The 19,633-nt window shown below is 43.2% G+C and overlaps 1 protein-coding gene across 11 annotated transcripts in view; it reads left to right on the top strand.

Moving 5' to 3' along the window:
* HOPX (HOP homeobox) overlaps positions 1–18,806 on the top strand; it is a 33,912-nt gene extending 15,106 nt beyond the window's left edge. Inside the window, exons 1-3 of one of the 11 annotated variants that reach the window (XM_003898856.5) lie at positions 10,713–10,933; positions 11,267–11,422; positions 18,005–18,806. In XM_003898856.5, the coding sequence (XP_003898905.1) occupies positions 11,279–11,422; positions 18,005–18,082 (222 nt within the window). In that variant the 5' untranslated portion in view covers positions 10,713–10,933; positions 11,267–11,278 and the 3' untranslated portion in view covers positions 18,083–18,806. Of the gene's footprint in view, positions 1–10,712; positions 11,423–18,004 lie in introns of those variants that run through there. The other 10 variants (XM_009207028.3, XM_009207031.4, XM_009207030.4 and 7 more) reach the window with 10 other exon arrangements.
* The last annotated feature ends 827 nt before the right edge of the window (positions 18,807–19,633 follow it).

The raw sequence follows: 19,633 nt of genomic DNA, 5'->3' as shown, positions 1-19,633 counted from the left end.
TAACAATCATCATAGAGCTAGATTAGATCTTTAGAAAAGCAACCTGTTTACAAAATGGAGATCGCCTATAAGGAGATGATGGAAATGGAATTGCTTTCTTTTGTTTGCCCGTTTATTTCTATGAAAGTAGACTAAATACTCCACTTATTTCATAGCACATTCAAAGAAGAAGCCTAGGGTTTTATGAGCATCTTTCACTATTTCCCCAAGTTTCCACATACAAGATTAGAACACGAATTGGGCTATCAATGAAAAGAACTCAGTGCATATGCAGAGTTTTATGTCCAGAGTTGACTAATGATTCATTCACTGCTGGAAGTCATTCACAGACACCCTTTCCTCCAATGGCTTTTCATAATATCTTCCTGTTTTCAGTAGGTGGCTACAGAAAGTCTGGACTACTGAGAGACTTGTTTCAACAACAGTTTCAGGAGGATCCTTAATTAAACAAAACTCTGTACCTCTAGGGATAAAGTGGCAGCAATCATCACTGAGCTCCAGCTGGTCTGGTTGAAGCCAGCCTTTCTATTCTATCAGATGCTGTAATGTTTCTTGTTTGTATTTTGTATTATTCACATAATGCCATCTTTCAATGATGTCTGCATCAATTGAAGAAGAGCGTGTGGGGAAGGAAAGCCAGCCTGGCTGGTGGTGCCGGTGGTTTTAACTGAAATCACTGGCTAATCCATTGAGCTAGGGCAGAGCCATGTCTGGTCACCAACATGCCGTAGGGAGGGAAGTACTCAGACTGGCCGCACCCACAGGGAGCCAGGGCAGACACAAGGCACGGCCTTCCTTCTGTTCCTCGAGCCCACCTGGCTCTACTTCCCCTTTTACCACAACTTCCCATCAAGGATCTGCTGTCGGCAGAACTGTTCAGTGGCAAAGAGGGAAGATGGTGTAGTGATTAAGGACATGGATGCAGAAGTTAGATTTTCTGAGTTGGGTCTCTTCTCTGTCACATACTAGATTTGTGATTTGGAGAAAGTTATATCCATCTTCTTGGGAAGGGTATATAAGTTTCCATCTATATAAGTTTCTACATATATAAAATGAAAATAAGAACACATAGTGTTGCTGCTCCTCTGATGATAAAGTGAATGAATGCATCTAAGGCACTTAGACAGGACCTGCCACATAGTAATTATTCCATAAATATGTTGTCACTATTGTTATAATAACAGAGGTAAGGTTTCGGTAGGTGATTCAGCAATAGGAATCAAATCTATGTTGTTTGGGGGCACTGAGGATGATATCAAAAGGCTAGAGTGTATTTTCCAATTTTACATTTTGCCTAGACCTTGTTGAACACAGAGCAGTTTTTTCTGAAGTTATGTCCTAAATCAAGTCATGTCAAATGCCATTGGCTAGGTTCTGTTCAACAGCCATCCAGTGAGCACATATTAAGTCCCAGACTCTCCTAATGACTACTGGGGAGATTTAAATGTATAAGAAATGACATATCCCCCATAGAAGTGCATATAATTTAGTGGGGAAGACAGGCTCATGAACAAATTATTTCAAAACAATTTCAGCCAGGCATGGTGGCTGATGCCTATAATCCCAGCACTTTGGGAGTCCAAGGCATGAGGACTGTGCTGAGCTCAGGAGTTTGAGACCAGTCTGAGTAACATAGTGAGATCCCATCTCTACTAAAAATAAAGAAAACCAGCTGGACGTCTGGGTGCTCACATGTAGTCCCGCCTACTCAGGAGGCTGAGGTGGGAAGATTGCTTGAGCCCTGCAGTTGAGGCTGCAGTGAGCCATGATTGGGCCATTGCACTCCAGCCTGGGTGACAGAGCAAGACCCTGTCTCCAACAAAACAAAACAAAGAATTTCCATTTGGTCATTACCCTTATAGGCCATGACAATCTCAAAAAATTGACTCACCAATTCATAAAATATTTGTTCCTCCTTGTTATCAATTTCCTCATTATTCATCTTCTGTCCCTTATGCTTCCTCATTAATAGATGAAAGGAGAGGGGGAACTGGGGAGTGGTGGTGAGGAAGGAGCAGAGAAATTATTATTTTAGTGAAAATGCTAACAACTAAGTATAACCCGATGCACAATGTACAAGTATATAATGAGAAAGCATGCCTATGATATCACACTCCTCCCTGCCATGCCATTCTTGAGAAGTTCCATGCAGGGATACATGTTACGATAAGGCAACATATACAGCATTGGATGTGCTTTTTTTTTTTTTTTTTTTTTAAAGGGGTCTAATTTCAACCATTGTGCTTTACCATTCCAGAAAGATAAGAGATTGTAACCCAGAAGAAATGAAATTTATAAGCTCTTCTTACTGGTTTGCCTTCCAGGGGATACTTTACTGAAAGTCTAACTCATAGCTATTTAAAGAATAGTAATAGCAGACTGGGCATGGTGGCTCACACCTGTAATGACAGCACTTTGGGAGACTGAGGTGGGTGGATCACTTGAGGCTAGGAATTTGAGACCAGCCTGCCCAACATGGCAAAACACCGTCTCTACTAAAAAAAAATAATAATCATAATCATAATAAAAAATTAGCTGGGCATGGTAGCACACATCTGTAATCCCAGCTACTAGGGAGGCTGAGGCAGGAGAATCGCTTGAACCCGGGAGGTGGAAGTTGTGGTGAGCTGAGATCACACCACTGCACTCCAACCTGGGTGATAGAGTGAGACTCCATCTCAAAAAAAAATAATAATATCTTCCAAGCAAGCACTTTACCGTTGAGAGACATGTTCCCTATAATAATATCATAAGAACTTTACCATAAAGCTGTGAACTAGGCAAAGGCAGACATTATTATATTCCTTCTTTACATAAATGAAATGGAGGTTCAGCAAAGTGACATTTCAGGTAATTGGTACAGAAGACTTCTGATTATTTGACCTTTTTTCTACATTAATTCCAATTTCATTTTGTTCTTAATTCTGCCGTGTTTCTAAAACAGAGTGGTTCCTAAGGCAAGAGGAAAGCCAACCTAGAAAGGAGGACCTGGGAAATAGCAAACTGGTTTAGCAACTACACAGAGTACCTATAAAGGCACACATCAGGCCGGGCGCGGTGGCTCACACCTATAATCCCAGCACTTTGGGAGGCCGAAGCGGGCGGATCACGAGTTTCAACATGGTAAAACTCCATCTCTACTCAAAATACAAAAATTTAGCCAGGTGTGGTGGCGGGTGCCTGTAATCCTAGCTAATCAGGAAGGAGAATCGCTTGAACCCAGGAAGCGGACATTGCAGCGAACCGAGATTGTGCCACTGCACACCAGCCCGTGAGACAGTGCCAGATTCCATCTCAAAAAAAAAAAAAAAAAACAAAAAAGCACACATCGTATATGCAGAACTGAAAATTTTCAAAAGACAGCACTTAGTGTTTTTAAGAGATGGATTAATTACTGAGATATATACCATCCCGTAGCAGGGCTGAAACATCAAAAACCAAACCTGATGACACCTTAATCTGACAAAAATTGCAGGAATAAGAGGTACCTAGGAGGGTGTGGTCACTGGTGATCAGTGGGAATGGCATGGATTCAAGTATAGTTGTCATCTCGATCTTCCTGCCTCATCAAGTCAAGGGCAGCGTGTTCTAGGAGAACAGCAGGCTTGCTTGTCCTGAATTAGCAAGTGGTTCGGCATGTACCTGTAATTGTTACATGTGGTCAAAAGTTAAGAGCTCAGACTTTGCAGAACAAAGGAACGACATGCCCAGATCATCTGTATTTCAATTTACTCTTGTGAAAAATGGAATCAGAACAAAACTTGAAAGGAGAGATTCCATTTTTTATTCTTTTATTGCCTAATATCAAGTAGATGTTAGGGCTTTTTAAGGAGATACATGAAAGTCTCAAAGAATGTCACCCCAGTAGCCAAGTAATGAAGCAGGAGAAGGTTGACAATGGCCTATATCCCACAGTGGGAAAGAAAAGACGGGCTGCCTCCAGCCCCAACTCTTCACTAAAGGGACACACGATGATTAAGTTAGAGCTTAAAGATTCAAATAGGTGATTTGGTGATACCTTAGAACCTCTGACATCAATAGAGCATAAGAAAAATATATCTGGGGGCCGGGCACAGTGGCTCATGCCTGTAATCCCAGCACTTTGGGAGGCGGAGGCGGGCAGGTCACTTGAGGTTAAGAGTTCCAGACCAGCCTGGCCAGGATGGCAAAACCCCGTCTCTACTAAAAATACAAAAATAAGGAAGGGTGTGGTGGTGTGCACCTGTAATCCCAGCTACTCAGGAGGCTGAAGTAGGAGAATCGTTTGAATCCAGGAGGCGGAGGCTGCAGTGAGCCAAGATCACACCACCGCACTCCAGCCTGGGCAACAGAGTGAGAATCCGTCAAGAAAGAAGAAAGAAAGAAAGAGAGAAAGAGAGAGAGAGAAAGAGAGAAAGAGAGAAAGAGAGAGAGAGGAAGGAAGGAAGGAAGGAAGGAAGGAAGGAAGGAAGGAAGGAAGGAAGGAAGGAAGGAAGGAAGGAAGGAAGGAAGGAAGGAAGGAAGGAGGGAGGGAAGGAAGGAAGGCAGAAAGACATTTGGACGAATGAATCAGTTCTGATGCTCATTAAATCAAGAGCCTTTACTGCTATAGCCAGAATAAAAGGTAGAATTCTGAGTCTTCCTCTGATGCTGTAGACAATTTAACTCTTAAAAAAAAAACTCAAAATAGAACTAATTCCATTCTGATTTCTAAGAGAGAATTGTGAGAGAAATGAAAATAACTAATATCAAACTGCTTTTGAACTGGCACTTAGCTGTTTAAACATTTAAGCTCATTATTTGAATTTACATGTATATCCTATTTTAAACCCACAGCCTAACAGTTTTCTGTCCATCTTTCTTTTACGCTTTATTTTCATTTTTCTTTTACACTTGCCATCTCTCCCTTATTTCTTCTTCTGTAATTGGTCATTTTCAATCTATCTCTGTGGTTTTCATCTGGAGACTTTGATATTTACTTTTGTGGGAGGGACTAATAATTAATATGGCTAACACATTTTAAAGCACAAAATCAAATCCTGACTCCCAGGAGTTCTGTAGAAGGGAAAATGGGAACATTTTTAGCATGATACAGACAAAGGGTCTAGTAATTAGTTTTCTATACATTTTATTTGTTTTGTTCTTGGTGACCAATGGAAATAACTGGGCTAGCCTGGAAACAGAGTCCATAACTCTCACAAAATACCTCAACTCCCCTTTTGGGCTGCAACAGGAAATATTTTTACACAGTAAACAGTAAACATGTGGAAACTTTTAGCCCCAAGATGTCATGCAGGCTGAAAACATAAATAGCTTCAAGAAGGCTTAGATACTATTCATGGCTAAAAAGAACACTCAATAACTTTGGCAAAAACTAAATTTGACCGTACAAGTGTTGATGAGGATTTGGACCAATGGAAATTCCACACACTGGTGGTGAGGGGGGTAGTTTTGTTCAACAACTTTCAAATACAAGTTGACATTATATTGTAAAGCTAAACAGCACACACTCTGTAAACCAGGAGTTCTACCCCTACTGTATACCCTAGAGAAATCCTCATAGAGAGGCTGCAGAAGGCATATACAAGAATGTTCAGAGAGGCAATGTTCAAATAGAAAAAAATCTGAAAACAACCTAGATATCCACCAGTAGGAAAAGACATCTACGACATAAATTGTATATTCACAAAATAAAAACAGCATTGAATATGAACGAACTTCTCTATATGCAGAATGTGGATTTGTTTTGGAAACACTGTTGAGTGAAAAAAGCAACTTACAGAAAAATTATATATGGTATGACACCATTTTTATACAACTCAAGAGCAAAACTAAAAAAAAATGTTCTTTTAGGGATCCATACATATGTGATAGAACTAATTTAAAAGGCAGTGACTGGACGCAGTGGCTCATGCCTGCAATCCCAGCTACTCAGGAGACTGAGGCCTGAAGATCACTTAAGCCCAGTTACAGTGAGCTATGATGGCATCACTGCACTCCAACCTGAGGGTGACAGCAAGACCCTGCCTCTAAAAAATTGAAATAAAATGAAAAGCAAAGGAATGATTAATGCAAAATTCAGAATTGTGTTTTTTTTCTGGGGGCAGGTCAGCAAGGGAATGGGACTCGGGGCGAAAAACAGATAGCTCCCATAGTCTTGGTAATGCTTTAATTCTTAAATTGAGTGGGGTTCACTAGTGTTTATTTTATGCTTCATAAGTTACTTGTACATGACATATATCCATTTGACACCTAATAATATTTGCATGAAAAATGAAAATATTTACTTCCCTAATCTTCTAAATAGTCTTGGAAAACAACTCTTATACTTTTCCAAAAATTTTATTTGGTAACAATAATCAAATAAAACTTTGAGCAAGGTGGACAACTGGTCTGATTGAGGACATTGTTATATAGGGGAAAAAAATTTTTTTTCAAATCCCAAAGTCATAAATGCTTATTATAGAAAATTTGAAAAAGCAGGAAAATATAAAGAAGAAAATGTTTTAGATTGTGCAAATCCATAGTTGCACAATCTAGATATAATGTTAACATTTTGTGGGATTTCTTTCAGGTTTTTTTAAATATGTAAAGTTGAAATCAATATAACATTTTAAAATGCATTTTCCTATTTAGATTTGGGATCTTGTTCCCATAAAGGTAGGAATGATGCTATGTATTTGGGATGTATTCAGAGTAATCTTTGGTTCCAAGTTGTATTGAATATGTTTTGTACATAAATAATAACTTAAATTTTAGCATTTCCCTCACTGGGAAATTTAAGGAATTAGAGGAGAACAGTCATACTTAAGATTGCCAAATCTCTTCCATTGTGATTTCTGGCATCTAAGTCATTTATTAAAATGTGTGTGATGAACTGGAAGGAGTTTTCCTTTCGATGATTTGCTATCTTAAACTCTGATCTCAACACAAGAATGCATTTTTCTGAAAGGGTTTTAAAAGGGTTTTATTTCATTCCTGAACTTTTGAAAGCATAGGAGAATATCTGTTTTCTTTTGCTAATTTGTAATTTTAAAGGCATTTTCCCCATTTCTGACCACATATACAAAAGATTAATAGCATTAGGTTTAAATTAATCATTCTAATATCTACTTCTAAAAGCTTATTCCTTTAAAATGACTTCAACCTACCATCTACTTAAATGTTAAAATGATATACAGCATTAAAGCAGATATAAGGCATAAGAATATTTAGAATTGATTTTAATGGTTCAATTGCAAATCTTTTCAAGAGCTGAAATACCTTTTGTGTCTCTCCCATGCTAGGTTTCTAAAATGCAGTTCTGGTCCAAGAGGTCTATGGTGGGCTTAGACGTTTCCATAGGTAATTCTGAAGCCCATCCAGGCTTGAGAAGCACTGCTGTTAGCTTAAGGATACCAATCGCCAAGTTTATACTTAAAAGAACAATTCTCTCTCTCTCTCTCTCTCTCTCTCTTTCCAGCTCTTGTGTTAGCCTGGAGAGGCAGATGAATAGTTGACTTCTGTTTTTCAATTTCTGGGGGGGGCCTTGACAGTTTGGGCGATGCCCTCTCCTACCCTCTTCAGAGTAACTGAATAAGTGACGAAAGGGAAGACCCCATCCCCTTCCAAAGACCTACCACTTCTTTTGCGGAAGTGGCCACACATCATTTTTCTCACTTAGGAAAATACAAAATGTTTCAAGAGCCCATTGCTTCCAGGAAGTTCACAGTGAACATAAAAGAAATATAGACTAAAGAAAAATCCACTGGCTTGTTTCCCTTTTGGCCAACTCACCACAGGACTCTGGGTTAATCTGGAGAATCTGCCATTGATAATCTTTTTCTCTTGGTTTGATATTAGTGCTATTACAAAGAGGTCAGAATGGCTGGGAGAGGGAGGATAAGATGGCAAATGTGAGCCCAAAGCAATTTTTTGGTTACTACAAAGGTAACCAAAGATTCCCAGTTGATAGCGCTTTTTGTGAGCTAGTTTATATAGGTAGATACTTTTAAAATAAATGATTACAGGATCAGGGGACAAAAGTAGAGCCATTGGGTTGATACAACTGTCTATGCCAGGCATTGGAATTAATTTAGAAAAAAGCCAGCAGCTTGCATTTAACATCTTGAAAACGCTTATGCAATGTCTTCCCCCAACCACAAAGGAAAAATATAACCACAGGACAAATTACTCTTTGAATATTTGATGATATATGAGTAGCCACAACAATAACACTTGTGCTAAGATTAACGTTTGAGTAGCTTTAAAGTATTTTTAGTTCTTTTAATCTGAAATTGTTTAGACTATCTTCAGAGAAACTTCTCAACTGTTTTCTTACTGGAAATAGTTGAAAAGCTTTATAAGGCCAAGGTTACCCAGCCAGTTTGATTTATATCTTCTTTGAGAGAGACAGAGTGAGAGAAGAAACGAAGTAACAGCAAACATTTGTCAAGCAAAGGGCTGAGAGCTTTGCAGAGAAATAACAGATACATCTGACTATAGAGATTGTCCACCTTCATTTCTAGAAATCAGGTTTGCTTGGTGTACCTTGGAGAAGTAGGTGCTTTCAAATGGTCCTCCCACAAGTCTTAGCAGCTAACCAAGGCCAATGATTCTCAGTCAACTAACCCAAGGAGTTCTTTAAAGTTAACCAGGACGTCTCCACAAAATCTCATACAAAGTCCTGTAACAATAAGCCACAGAAATCTAATAAAATAAAATGCACTAAATTAAATGTAAGACCAATAGCAGCCCTTGAGTTTTTTTGTTTTTTTGTTTTTTTGTTTTTTTTTTTTTTGAGACGGAGTCTTGCTCTGTGCCCCAGGCTGGAGTGCAGTGGCGCGATCTCGGCTCACTGCAAGCTCTGCCTCCCGAGTAGGTGGGACTACAGGCGCCCGCCACCTCGCCTGGCTAATTTTCTTGTATTTTTAGTAGAGACGGGGTTTCACCGTGTTAGCCAGGATGGTCTCAATCTCCTGACCTCATGATCCGCCCGTCTCGGCCTCCCAAAGTGCTGGGATTACAGGCTTGAGCCACCGCGCCCGGCCGAGCCCTTGAGTTTTATAACAGGAATTAAATAACCAAAAAAGAGGGGAAAGTATATGCAGAACAGTGAGTTTAGAAATTAGTATTTCTGAAGGACTGAGGATTCTACAAAGACAAAGCCAAAATTTTCATGGAAGAGGCGGCACAACTATGTTACATAAAATCAGCTGGAACCTTTCTAAGGCAAGAAGTAAAATCAGAGGCAGCGGTTTCCCAGCCCTTGTTTTCTTTCAAGCAAAGCAAGCAGTGATAGGTTGTTCCCGTGGGCAACTTTGGCTAGAATTAGTGTCCTACTAGGAGAGTCCATGCCTATTCAAAATGGCAATGAGCTCCTGCCTGCGTTATGACTACTGCCCTCCTGATTTTTCCTACCAGACTAATGACAGACTGCCCCACTGAGAAGGGTCTAGTGGAGCAGAGGTCACCAGCTGGGTAACATTCAGAAAGTTAGTCTCCCTATGCTCATTTTCCTGGGCTGTTACAGAAGAAGACTGGAAGAGGTAATTTCCAAGGTTCTTCCCAGCTCTGAAGTTGTGTGTCAAAGGGAGGGACGATGGATGCACACAGAAGAGGAAGTGTTTCTGACCTGGTATGACCCTCTCCTGCCCAGCATCGTGACAGGAATCAGTGCTATGATTTTTAGGTGGGAAAGCACAGAATCCCCTAAAAACATGGGATTCCATGGTGGCTTGGCAAGTGACTTGAGCCAGACTCTCACAGTAGAATGACTTCCCGTTGTGCCTGAAAGCCCCTTCAAAGTGACCCAAAGGAGAGGTAAAGACATTTATTTAGGAAGTAGAAGATGCAAGTCACAGTGGAGAAGGTTGTAACAGCATTGGGTACATTCTGCCAGCGCATCAGTGAAGTGTGGCTCATCCCAGGCACAAACCACATCACAACCTACTCAGGATTGTGCTGGATGATTTTGCAATTGTTTGTTAAAACAACAAACCAACGTGATTCCCACACTTGCCCTTGTCTTTTACTGTTAGCAACAGTCTAGTCCTGACAGGTGTGCCAAACCCACAGCCAAGGATATCTTGAAGACTCCAACTTCCTATACCTTCATGCATCTTAAAGTAGGAGGAGGAGGTGGATGGGGTTACATCTGCCAATTTTTAAAATTTTTAAGTTTTTGGTCCCAATTCAGAGACTTTGTAGGTATGGAGATAACCCAGCAGGAAGTCATGTTGCTTCAGATTTGCTAGGGTAATGGTTAGCTTTAAAGTAAGGAGAATGCAAGAGATCGTGAAGCTTGTGATGGGTCCATTTTCCTGACTTTATAGTAAATTTTAGTACAATCACAGGGAAATCTGAAATTTTAAAAGAAAGCTGACTGGATCCTCCTCAGTTGGATTTTGGCTGCATCTTGCAAGTCCTCCCCTCGGGTAGCACACAGTGAGGCAGGTTCTTTGCCGTAAATTGTGGAATAGCGGCCTGGCGACTGCAGGCCGGGGACTCACTAAAGCATACTTAGAAAGAGCGGGGACAGAGAGTTGAAGGAGGAGGTTGCAGAGCGGCAGAGTGGCACGTGCAAGCCCACAGGTGGAAATTTCTCCCGTGACTCAATCCCCCGCCTTAATTCACTTCTCTGCGACCTATCTCCATCTCTGTAAGATGGAAAGACATTAAAAGCACCGCCTCCACCTCCCCAACTTTGAGAAGTAACTTGTCTTGCGGGGAACTTTTCTGGAGGAAGGGTGGGGTGTGCAGCCCTGCCTGGAGAGGGCCCCAAAGCGCCAATCCACTGCAGAGACAGAAGGCCGCGTACCAAGGAGGCCGGCTAGCAGCGGACTCGGGCGAACCCACCCTTGCGATCTGTCAAGTCTGTCCCCAGGGGAGGTCCCCCTTTCGGGAGGAAGCTTTTAAGGGGATTATCAAAATCACCCTAGCGCTTCCTTCACTCCTTCCTTAGAGCCGGAGGGCGGTGAGGACCCGCGGAGTCATCTATCTTGCCCCCGTCGCAGGCAGGGATCCAGGGGGCGTTGCTGCAAGGGGTCCCCCGGGGCGCGGGAGGCGCCGGACGCCAGGGTCTGCTGTCAGCCCGCAACAGCGCTCCGTCCGGGGAGGGAGGCCCGGGTCGGGGGCAGCCGTAAGCCCCCGCTCAGCCTGCTGCCGCCGGGGACTTGCGCTGCCGTGGCACCGCGGGAGGGGGCGGCCAGGGGCTGGGGCTGCCAGGCGGCGCCGCGACCGCCTTCCTTTGCTGCGTCCCGCCGGCCCCCAGCCTCGCTCACCGCTGCCGCTTCTCCCCGCCCAGCAGCGCGCAAGGACTATGTCGGCGGAGACCGCGAGCGGCCCCACGGAGGACCAGGTGGAGATCCTGGAGTACAACTTCAACAAGGTCGACAAGCACCCGGATTCCACCACGCTGTGCCTCATCGCGGCCGAGGCCGGCCTTTCCGAGGAGGAGACCCAGGTGCGTCCCCACACGCGCCCAGCGCGCCCCGACCCCTGCCCGAGCTGAGCCGTCTTGCGGCTGGGCTGTCCTGGTCGTCCGTGCCTCCCGCTGGGCTGCCCTCCCCACGATCTCCCATCGCTTCTGCCCGCATCCGGGGGCCCAGACCCTGCATGGCTCCCGCCGCCACCTCCCCGCTTCCACGTTCCCATGGGCGCCCAGTCTCCCCGCCACCCCCATCCAGCCGTGGTTCCCCGGGAGCTGCGTAGAAACCCCGTGGTCACCAGTCCTTGCCTTTCCACTCTCCCCGGCAGCCCGGGATACACGCTTTCTCCCTCTGCGAGTTGGGAGCAGCGTCTCTCGCCTGTCCCTGTTTCGCCTTCCCGGCTCTGTCCCCTCTGGTCTGTCTGCGAAACCTTCGGGAAGATCTATTCTAGGCGGGAATGTCAGAGCTGGAAGGCTCCCCAGAGACCAGCTAGCCATAAATTCAGTCCTCCGTTTGGCGAACCAGGAGGCTGAGGCCGGGAGGGAGGGCGCTGTCAGGATGGCAGGAGCCGTGAAGCTTGCTCTCTCCACCACATCACACTGCAGCGTCCCCCGAGCTGCAGAACTCACACTGCACGGAGCCAGGGAGAAGTGGTTCCGATTTTTAAAAAAATTCCCCAGCTCTAAGGTTTAGAGGATTTTCGGGGCGTTTTATAAGACGGTAGATAGCTGATCTTTCAGCTGACAGGAGCGGCAGTCCCCCCAAGTGCATTCATTGACTTATCTATTTTTTAAATGCTCCTATATCATCCCGAAAAATGCCAGGTAAAGAATGCAACACTACCTGTGGTTGTTCACCACAGGTGTAATGTTGGAGCCTTTAGCTGACTTTTAAAATCCTGTCTAAACTCCAACTTCTCTTTTCCCTTTGGTCATGGAAAGACAATCCTTTAAGCATGATAGACTACTTGGAACCGATCTAGCATCTCTCCTGTGGGTCCCCAAAGCACTTCACACTTCTAACCTCAACTCTAAAGCAGAGACGTTCTTATTTTTCCTATTTTATATACCAGAGCATCAGGCACTTGTCCTGTCACCATGAGCCATGCTCAGTTGAGGTTTAGAAGCTTGTAATGGATCCAGTAGATCCTAGGACCAAGACCCTGGACCTCAAGTCCAAAATTATTTTTACTAATTAAGCCAGAGGCACTCTTTGGAGAGCTTGTCCATAGACGATCCTTTCATTTACAGGTCAAATAGAAAGGCAAACATATTTATTTTTAGCAAATGGAACAGCTGTCTGACCAATGAAAACCAGAACTTAATGGAAGGTGATTTACTGTAACCCAAGTCTAACAGCTCATGTTTCTTGGTATCTCCTGAGAAGGCAGCCTGCTGAAATTTTATCATTTGAAATCCCACGCTATGCTTAGAAAAGAGGAGTGATCATGGGGACAACTTATCTTTTAAAAACAAGGCTGTGAAATATTGTGGGCACAGCACCAACAAGAGGTCCAACCCCTTCTCGGCCTCTGATTGTCCCTGGCGAGTTGCCATCAGTCACCTTACCTATAAAGCAGCATAATTACATTGACCTTTGTAATGGCTAATACTTGCCAGGCATTTTTCCAGGCACTGTCCAAGTAGTAAATCATTTATTTGTCACAACAATACTGTGAGGGTAGATACTATTAGCCCACTTGTCCGGATAAGGCAACTGAGGCACAGAAAGATTAAATATACTTGCCCAAGACAGCAGCTAGAAGGCAGCAGGACCAGGATTTGAACCCTGGAAGCCCAGACTCTTAACTACCATGCTATGCTGTCTCCACAGAGGAGGCATGGAAATCACTAGACGAGCAGGAAGAAAGAACTGACAACTCACTTGGTGTTATCTTTCCCCTGCATTAGGCAACAGTCCTCCCAGGCTATATTCAGCCTTTCCTCAAGATTCACATGATATTAGAAAATTGAAATAAAATCTGGTTAGGGGTAGGAAGAAGAAAAGGGAACCTGCTTTTTTTCTGTGACTGAGGTCAGCCAATTCAGACCTCTGCATAGCAGGTTCTTCTGCACCTCGCAGGCAGTCCTCCCATTTCCCCCCTTCTGCCATTCTCAAATAAACAAGTGGTAGACCCAGCCCCAAAATGAGTAGATGTGGGGTGAGTCAGCCTCTTAGCAGGGCCCCTGGCTTCCTCTTCCTGCCACAGGACCGACACCTTCTTCCTCCCTACGGTGACCACAGCTTGGCTTGCCCCTCTGTCTTCCTGCCTTGACCTGCAGGGAAGCATCTGGAACCCCAGAGCTTAGAGACAGGCAGCACTTAGCAAGCTCAGAGAAAGAGATTTCCTAGGAACCACAGGCTGCCTGCTTGCCTTTACTGGATTGGGTCTCATCTTTCAATTTCCCATTCTTTCCCCTCTCACCCCACTACCCCCATGGGCACTGGTGAATGAGAATGATTTCTTCTTTCATCTTCTCAAACAACATTTATATTTTTAAAGAGTATCTTCTATGAAAAAGGAAGTGTCTGGCTGGGCACAGTAGCTCACACCTATAATCCCAGCACTTTGAGAGGCTGAGGCAGGAAGATTGCTTGAGGCTAGGAGTTTCAGACCAGCCTGGGCAACATGACAAGATGCTGCCCATCTCCACCAAAAAAATAAAATAAATAGAAAATTAAAAAATCAGCCAGGTGTGCTGGTGTGTGCCTGTAATCCCAGTTACTCTGGAGGCTAAGGCAAGAGAATCCTCTTGCCTTAGTCTCCCAGGAGTTCAAGGACTGCAAGCGTGAGCCATCGCACCCAGTCTCCCCGCCACTGTACTTACCTAGTGTTCCTGGGTGACATGGGAAAGGAGTAACCAATGTCTCAAAATAACATAAGTTAAATAAAAATAAAAATCATTAACATACTTTAACACCACATACTTACAGAAAAGGAAATCGTCTTCTGGAGACGTATGCCCAATGACGAACTTTCAGTCATTAAAATTATTTTTGTTTATAGCAGGTCTCGTAAGGACCCTTTAAATAACTCCATGGAGGCCAGGGCCTGCTGGGTCTACATATAAGTAGTGTCTAAGATAGTTGATACATTCCCCTGTCTTGGGTGATTTTCTTTATTTCTCTCTTATAACTTTCTCATTTCAGGACAAAATTCTCTGTGGGGGTGGAGGTGGCACCCCTAAGAACTCAAAGTAAAGTGAAGGGCGCTGTAATTGAAATAACTTTCTAAGTTGCATTTACTGGGATGTTAGAATGGGTTTTTCTTATAACGGTAATCTAAATATCTCCTAGATTTACATTACATGAAAACTTACAGAATCCCAGCCTTATGTCTTTTATTTTGAAGTCAGTGTTAGAAGAGGCTGGGAAAGCTCCTTCCTTAGCCCCCTGGGAGGTTGGGATGATCTGGTGTTTTCTATTATCACACACACTCTCTCTCTCTCTCTCTTTCTCTCTCTCTCTCTCTCTTCAATTCAAGCACAATGTAACTGGAATTGGTTCTTAGGGAGGTCTCCAAGTATTTTTATCTCCTCTAGATGTCCTGAGCTTGTTCCCAGAACCCAGTGGTTTTAGTCACTGGATGTTTTATCAGTGGAATGAAGACCTCTAAAGGTCTCTTTCTGAAAAGAATGAAATGTTAGTTGCTAGAGAAAAGGACAGGAACAATGTTTCTTTGCCCCAGCCCCTTCCCATCACAGTGTCTAATTATCATCTGTTTACTCAGAGTAAATAAATCTCCATCAATAGGCAAGGGTAATGAGGGCATTCATTTATAAGCAAGCAAGGGATGAATGTCTTTCCCAGTGGATGACTGAAACAAAGAAGAGAAGGATAAAGCCAGGTGGAAAATTAGCACTGATGTGAGTGAGATTGATAAGACACAACTCTAAAGGGAAAAAAGCAAGCAAGGTATTTAATGATTTCTGTTGGATTGCAACTGGTTTTGCCAAATTATTTTATATATACTTGATTTAAAATATGCATCTTCAAAAAATCATTGAGCTTTTCTTGAACCTCCTCCCATCCCCCAATGTTAGGGCTCAATTTGTTAAGCATTTGGGTACCAACTCACAAAACCACAAATGTCCCTGCTGAAGTTATTTTCAGTAACGGTCCATCAATATTCTGCTTCATTACATAGTGTAAAGATGTGGGTGGCTCTTTTAAATGAGACCAGCTCAACCATTTTGTCTTAAATGAAATCTGATAGAAAGTGAGATTTTCCTCCTCCAGATTTTAATTAGTCAGTCTTTACAATGCTGCCATTTATTCAGCTCTAGTAACTGGAAATCCTATTTAATCAGACCTTGTATCCTTGAAACCCCCCACAGTGCTACCTCATTAATGAAACTGGAACCTTGCTGCTCTCATACCAGAATCCAGAGTTAACTAAACACATGCACACAGGTTACAGAAGAAAATGGGCCCACTCTTAGCAGTATAATTTCAATTGAAGCTGTCAAAGTTGCATGAGTTCTCTCTTCTCATGAAGGGTAGTGATCCCTAGGAGCAAAATATGGCACCCAGAAAGTAGCCCCCAAAGAGAAGTCTTTCCCCATGATAGTCTGCTGTCCTTGTCTTTAGATTACTTTTCTCTACTGCCACCCCAGTGTAAAGGTATGTAAGATCTTGACAACTGTGTGAGGCATTTCAGTGTGTAAACTCTGCTGTCCTTGTCTTTAGATTACTTTTCTCTACTGCCACCCCAGTGTAAAGGTATGTAAGATCTTGACAACTGTGTGAGGCATTTCAGTGTGTAAACTCTGCTGTACAGGTGGGTGAGGTGTAGGTGTATTCCCATGCTGTTCAGCCAGCTTAGCATTGATGTGGAGCCCAAAACAGTCCTGCAGAGCCTTATCCCCATTCAAGTTCAACAGCCTCTCCTCTAGGCCTTGCTCCTTCTCCCCCTGGAGAACCAGAAGAAATGGTTCTCACATTTTCTTCTGATCTTGGGCTTATACTGAATTCCCTTTCAGCTTCCTAGAGCCTATCCTGTTCATTCTGAGTATCTGGATAGGCATCAGCCCATGCTATGTGGGGAGCCCTCTAGAGCTTTCCCACCATCCTGATATCTCCATCAGCACATCCCAGATCTGGCATCTCACAGCTGTGCTCTTTCTGCTTTCTTCCTGTTTCTCGTCCCCTTACCCCTAGAACAGGTGAATTATAGAAATACCAGAAGGGACAGTAGAAACACCCTAAGCTTACCTTTTAATTTACAGATGACTGGTGCTCTATTTAGGGACTTCCTCAAGTTCTCATAGCCAATTAGTTACTCTAGAGCTTCCTGTTGGCAGAGCCCAGGACTGCAGAGCCCTGGGGGGTCACCTACCACACAGCCTGCCTACACACCACTGACACACAAATATCATCCTTCTCAATGTACTCCATGACATGTGAATGGTTGGGAAGCACAGGAGAACAGAGCTTGGGGGAGGTGCTGACTTCCCATAGAGCTCTCTCCTCATCCTTTCCAATGTAGGTCAATGCTTGCTCATCTGTTTCCTCACTAGTCTCTCTTCAAAGTTGTTTTGCTTTCTTTTTTTAATTCCCAGTTTCCTCTTGACCAATCTGGTCCAGACCCTGGCCCTATCCCCAGCATGGTTCTCCTGTTCTCCTCTTTGGGGAACTCTGTACCACCCCAGTTAGCAAGATAAAGGCAGCCACTGACTTCTCAAGAGTATACCACACTGCCTTACAACATATAGGCATGTTCTAGGCCTCATATGATGCCATGTCTAGAAACATCCTATCTGGGGCCTTCTGTATATCCATGGTCACTTCCGTAAGGTGTGAATATTTGGGTCATACGGAGCTGAGAGATTCTGAGCAAAGTGGTAGACCCACTTCAGCTTCTCTCACTGCTCGGTGGCACTGGAGCAGGACAGATTGGGCTGGCCTACTCCAGGCATCCGCAAGGAGTGCTCTGAGGTTGTGCAGTGCTCAGTTAACTATTAATCTTATTCAACAAATTCTTACTAACTTCTACCAATGAGGAAGGCCTTTGGCGAGCTGAGCATACATTGATGAAATATAGCAGCCATAGAGATCTATCTGGGGCATTAAGGATATGCTTTAACTTCTTTTATTTATTCAGCAAATATTGATTAATTTCTAACTCTTAAACCTTTGTACTAGGGGCTAAGGATGCAGTGGTGATAGGATGAATACAGTCTCTGCTTTCATGGAGCTTACATTCTAGAAGGGAATGTAGATTAAAAATAAGTGAATACACAAGTAAATCATGACAGATGCTAAAAGTTCTGTGAAAGTAACAAAATACTAAATTGGGAAGTGAGGAGATGCGTGGGAAACCCACTTTAGACAGAGTGATCAGGGAAGACTTCATTGAGAAGGTCCTGTTTAAGCTGAGATGTGAGGATGACAGGGAGATCATCAGATAAAGAATAAAGAGAGAACATTCTAAACATAATATAGCATGTGCAGAGGTCCTGAGGCAGGAAAGGTGTCACCGTGAGAGCCATCCCTATGGACACGTCCCGTGATTCTCTCCTTTCCACTTGTGCCACAGAGGCTACCTTTTAGAAAGGGAACAGGCATTTCAGTTTTTCTGTGTGTGACAAATATTTTTGCTCATTTCTCTCTTCCAGAAATGGTTTAAGCAGCGCCTGGCAAAGTGGCGGCGCTCAGAAGGCCTGCCCTCAGAGTGCAGATCCGTCACGGACTAAGGAGATGGCAGGCACTGACAGCTTCACTCCATGAAGGCCATCTGCTGTTTCTCTCCTCTGCTTAACCAAGCTATTGTGGTTTTTCAGCATAGTGTTGTATGTTCCGTTGCTAGCTGTCCTGCTATTTAACACAGTGTTGTATTTTTTTCTAAATGTACATAGTTAGAAAAGAAAATAACAATAGGAAGCTACATGTATCTTCTGTGTAAAGCAGTGGCTTCACTGGAAAAATGGTGTGGTTTGCATTTCCCTTTGAGTCATGATGACAGATGGTGTGAAAACCATCTAAGTTTGCTTTTGACCATCACCTCCCAGTAACAATTTGCTTTCGTAATCCATTTGGCAATCCAGGCCTCTGTTGAAAAGATAATATGAGGGAGAAGGGAACACATTTCCTTCTGCACTTACTTCCCTAAGTCACTTTCCTTATGTTTCATCTAATACAATAATGGTTGAGTTAAAATACAGAAGGGGTGTTTGAGTATTCAGATTTCATAAAACACTTCCTTGGAATATAGCTGCATTAACTTGGAAAGAAGCCTGTTAGGCTAGAAGACAGAAACTCCAACTGGCAAAAAAGCAAGGATCTAAGGAAAAAAACCACCAAAGGTCTTGAATTCACTGTATTTAAATGCATTGGTTAAGTTTATTTTGCTAAATAAAGTGAACTACTTTTTGTCTCTAAAATGATATTCTAAATAAAACCTTAACTTTTTGTTGAAGATGCACTGAGTGAGTTCTCTGCAGGTTTTCAACCAAATAAGAAACATATCAAAGAGAAACAAAGTGGCTCCTATATGGTATGGGCTGACTGACCAGAAGAGCTGCCATTTTCTAAATTCTTGCTACTCAAAGTGTGGTCCAAGACCAGCCTCATCAGCATTAGCTTTAAGCTGGTGAAAAATGCAGAATCTCAAACCCCATTCCAGACCCAGTGAATCAGAACCTTCATTTTTAACAAGGCTCTCAAGTGGTTTATATGCACATGGAAGTTGGAGCAGCACTGTTCTAACAAACTCTACAGTCAATTTGCATCCATTTACTATCATAGCACACTAGATGTCTGCTATGGCCTGAATGTGTCCTGTCCCCCCGCCCACCCCCATCCCCCACCCCTGACAAAATTCATATGTTGAAACTTAATCCCTAAGGTGATGATATTAGGAGGTGAGGCTTTTGGGAGCTGACTAGGTTATGAGGGCCCCACCCTCATGAATGGGATTACTGCCTTATAAAAGAGGCCTGAGCAAGCTTGTTTGCCATTCTGTCATGTGAGGATACATAGAAGGCACCTGGGAGGAATGGACCCTCACCGGATTGAGGGTTCACCATGGTCTGCTGGTGTCTTGATCTTGGAGTTCCCAGCCTCCAGAACTGCGAGCAGTAAATGTATGTTGTTTACAAATTGCCCAGTCTAAGATATTTTGTTATAGCAGCCAAACAGACTAAGACACCATTTTAACAGTCTATCAGTTAAGATTGTGTTTGATTGCATGGAAGAGTAACTTGATTACAATGGATTAAGCAAATAGGCTTGTTTCTTTGTTCTCT

This window comes from Papio anubis, chromosome 3 (assembly GCF_008728515.1).
Source record: "Papio anubis isolate 15944 chromosome 3, Panubis1.0, whole genome shotgun sequence".
NCBI lineage: Eukaryota > Metazoa > Chordata > Mammalia > Primates > Cercopithecidae > Papio > Papio anubis.
This window is presented reverse-complemented; position numbering and strand designations above follow the sequence as displayed.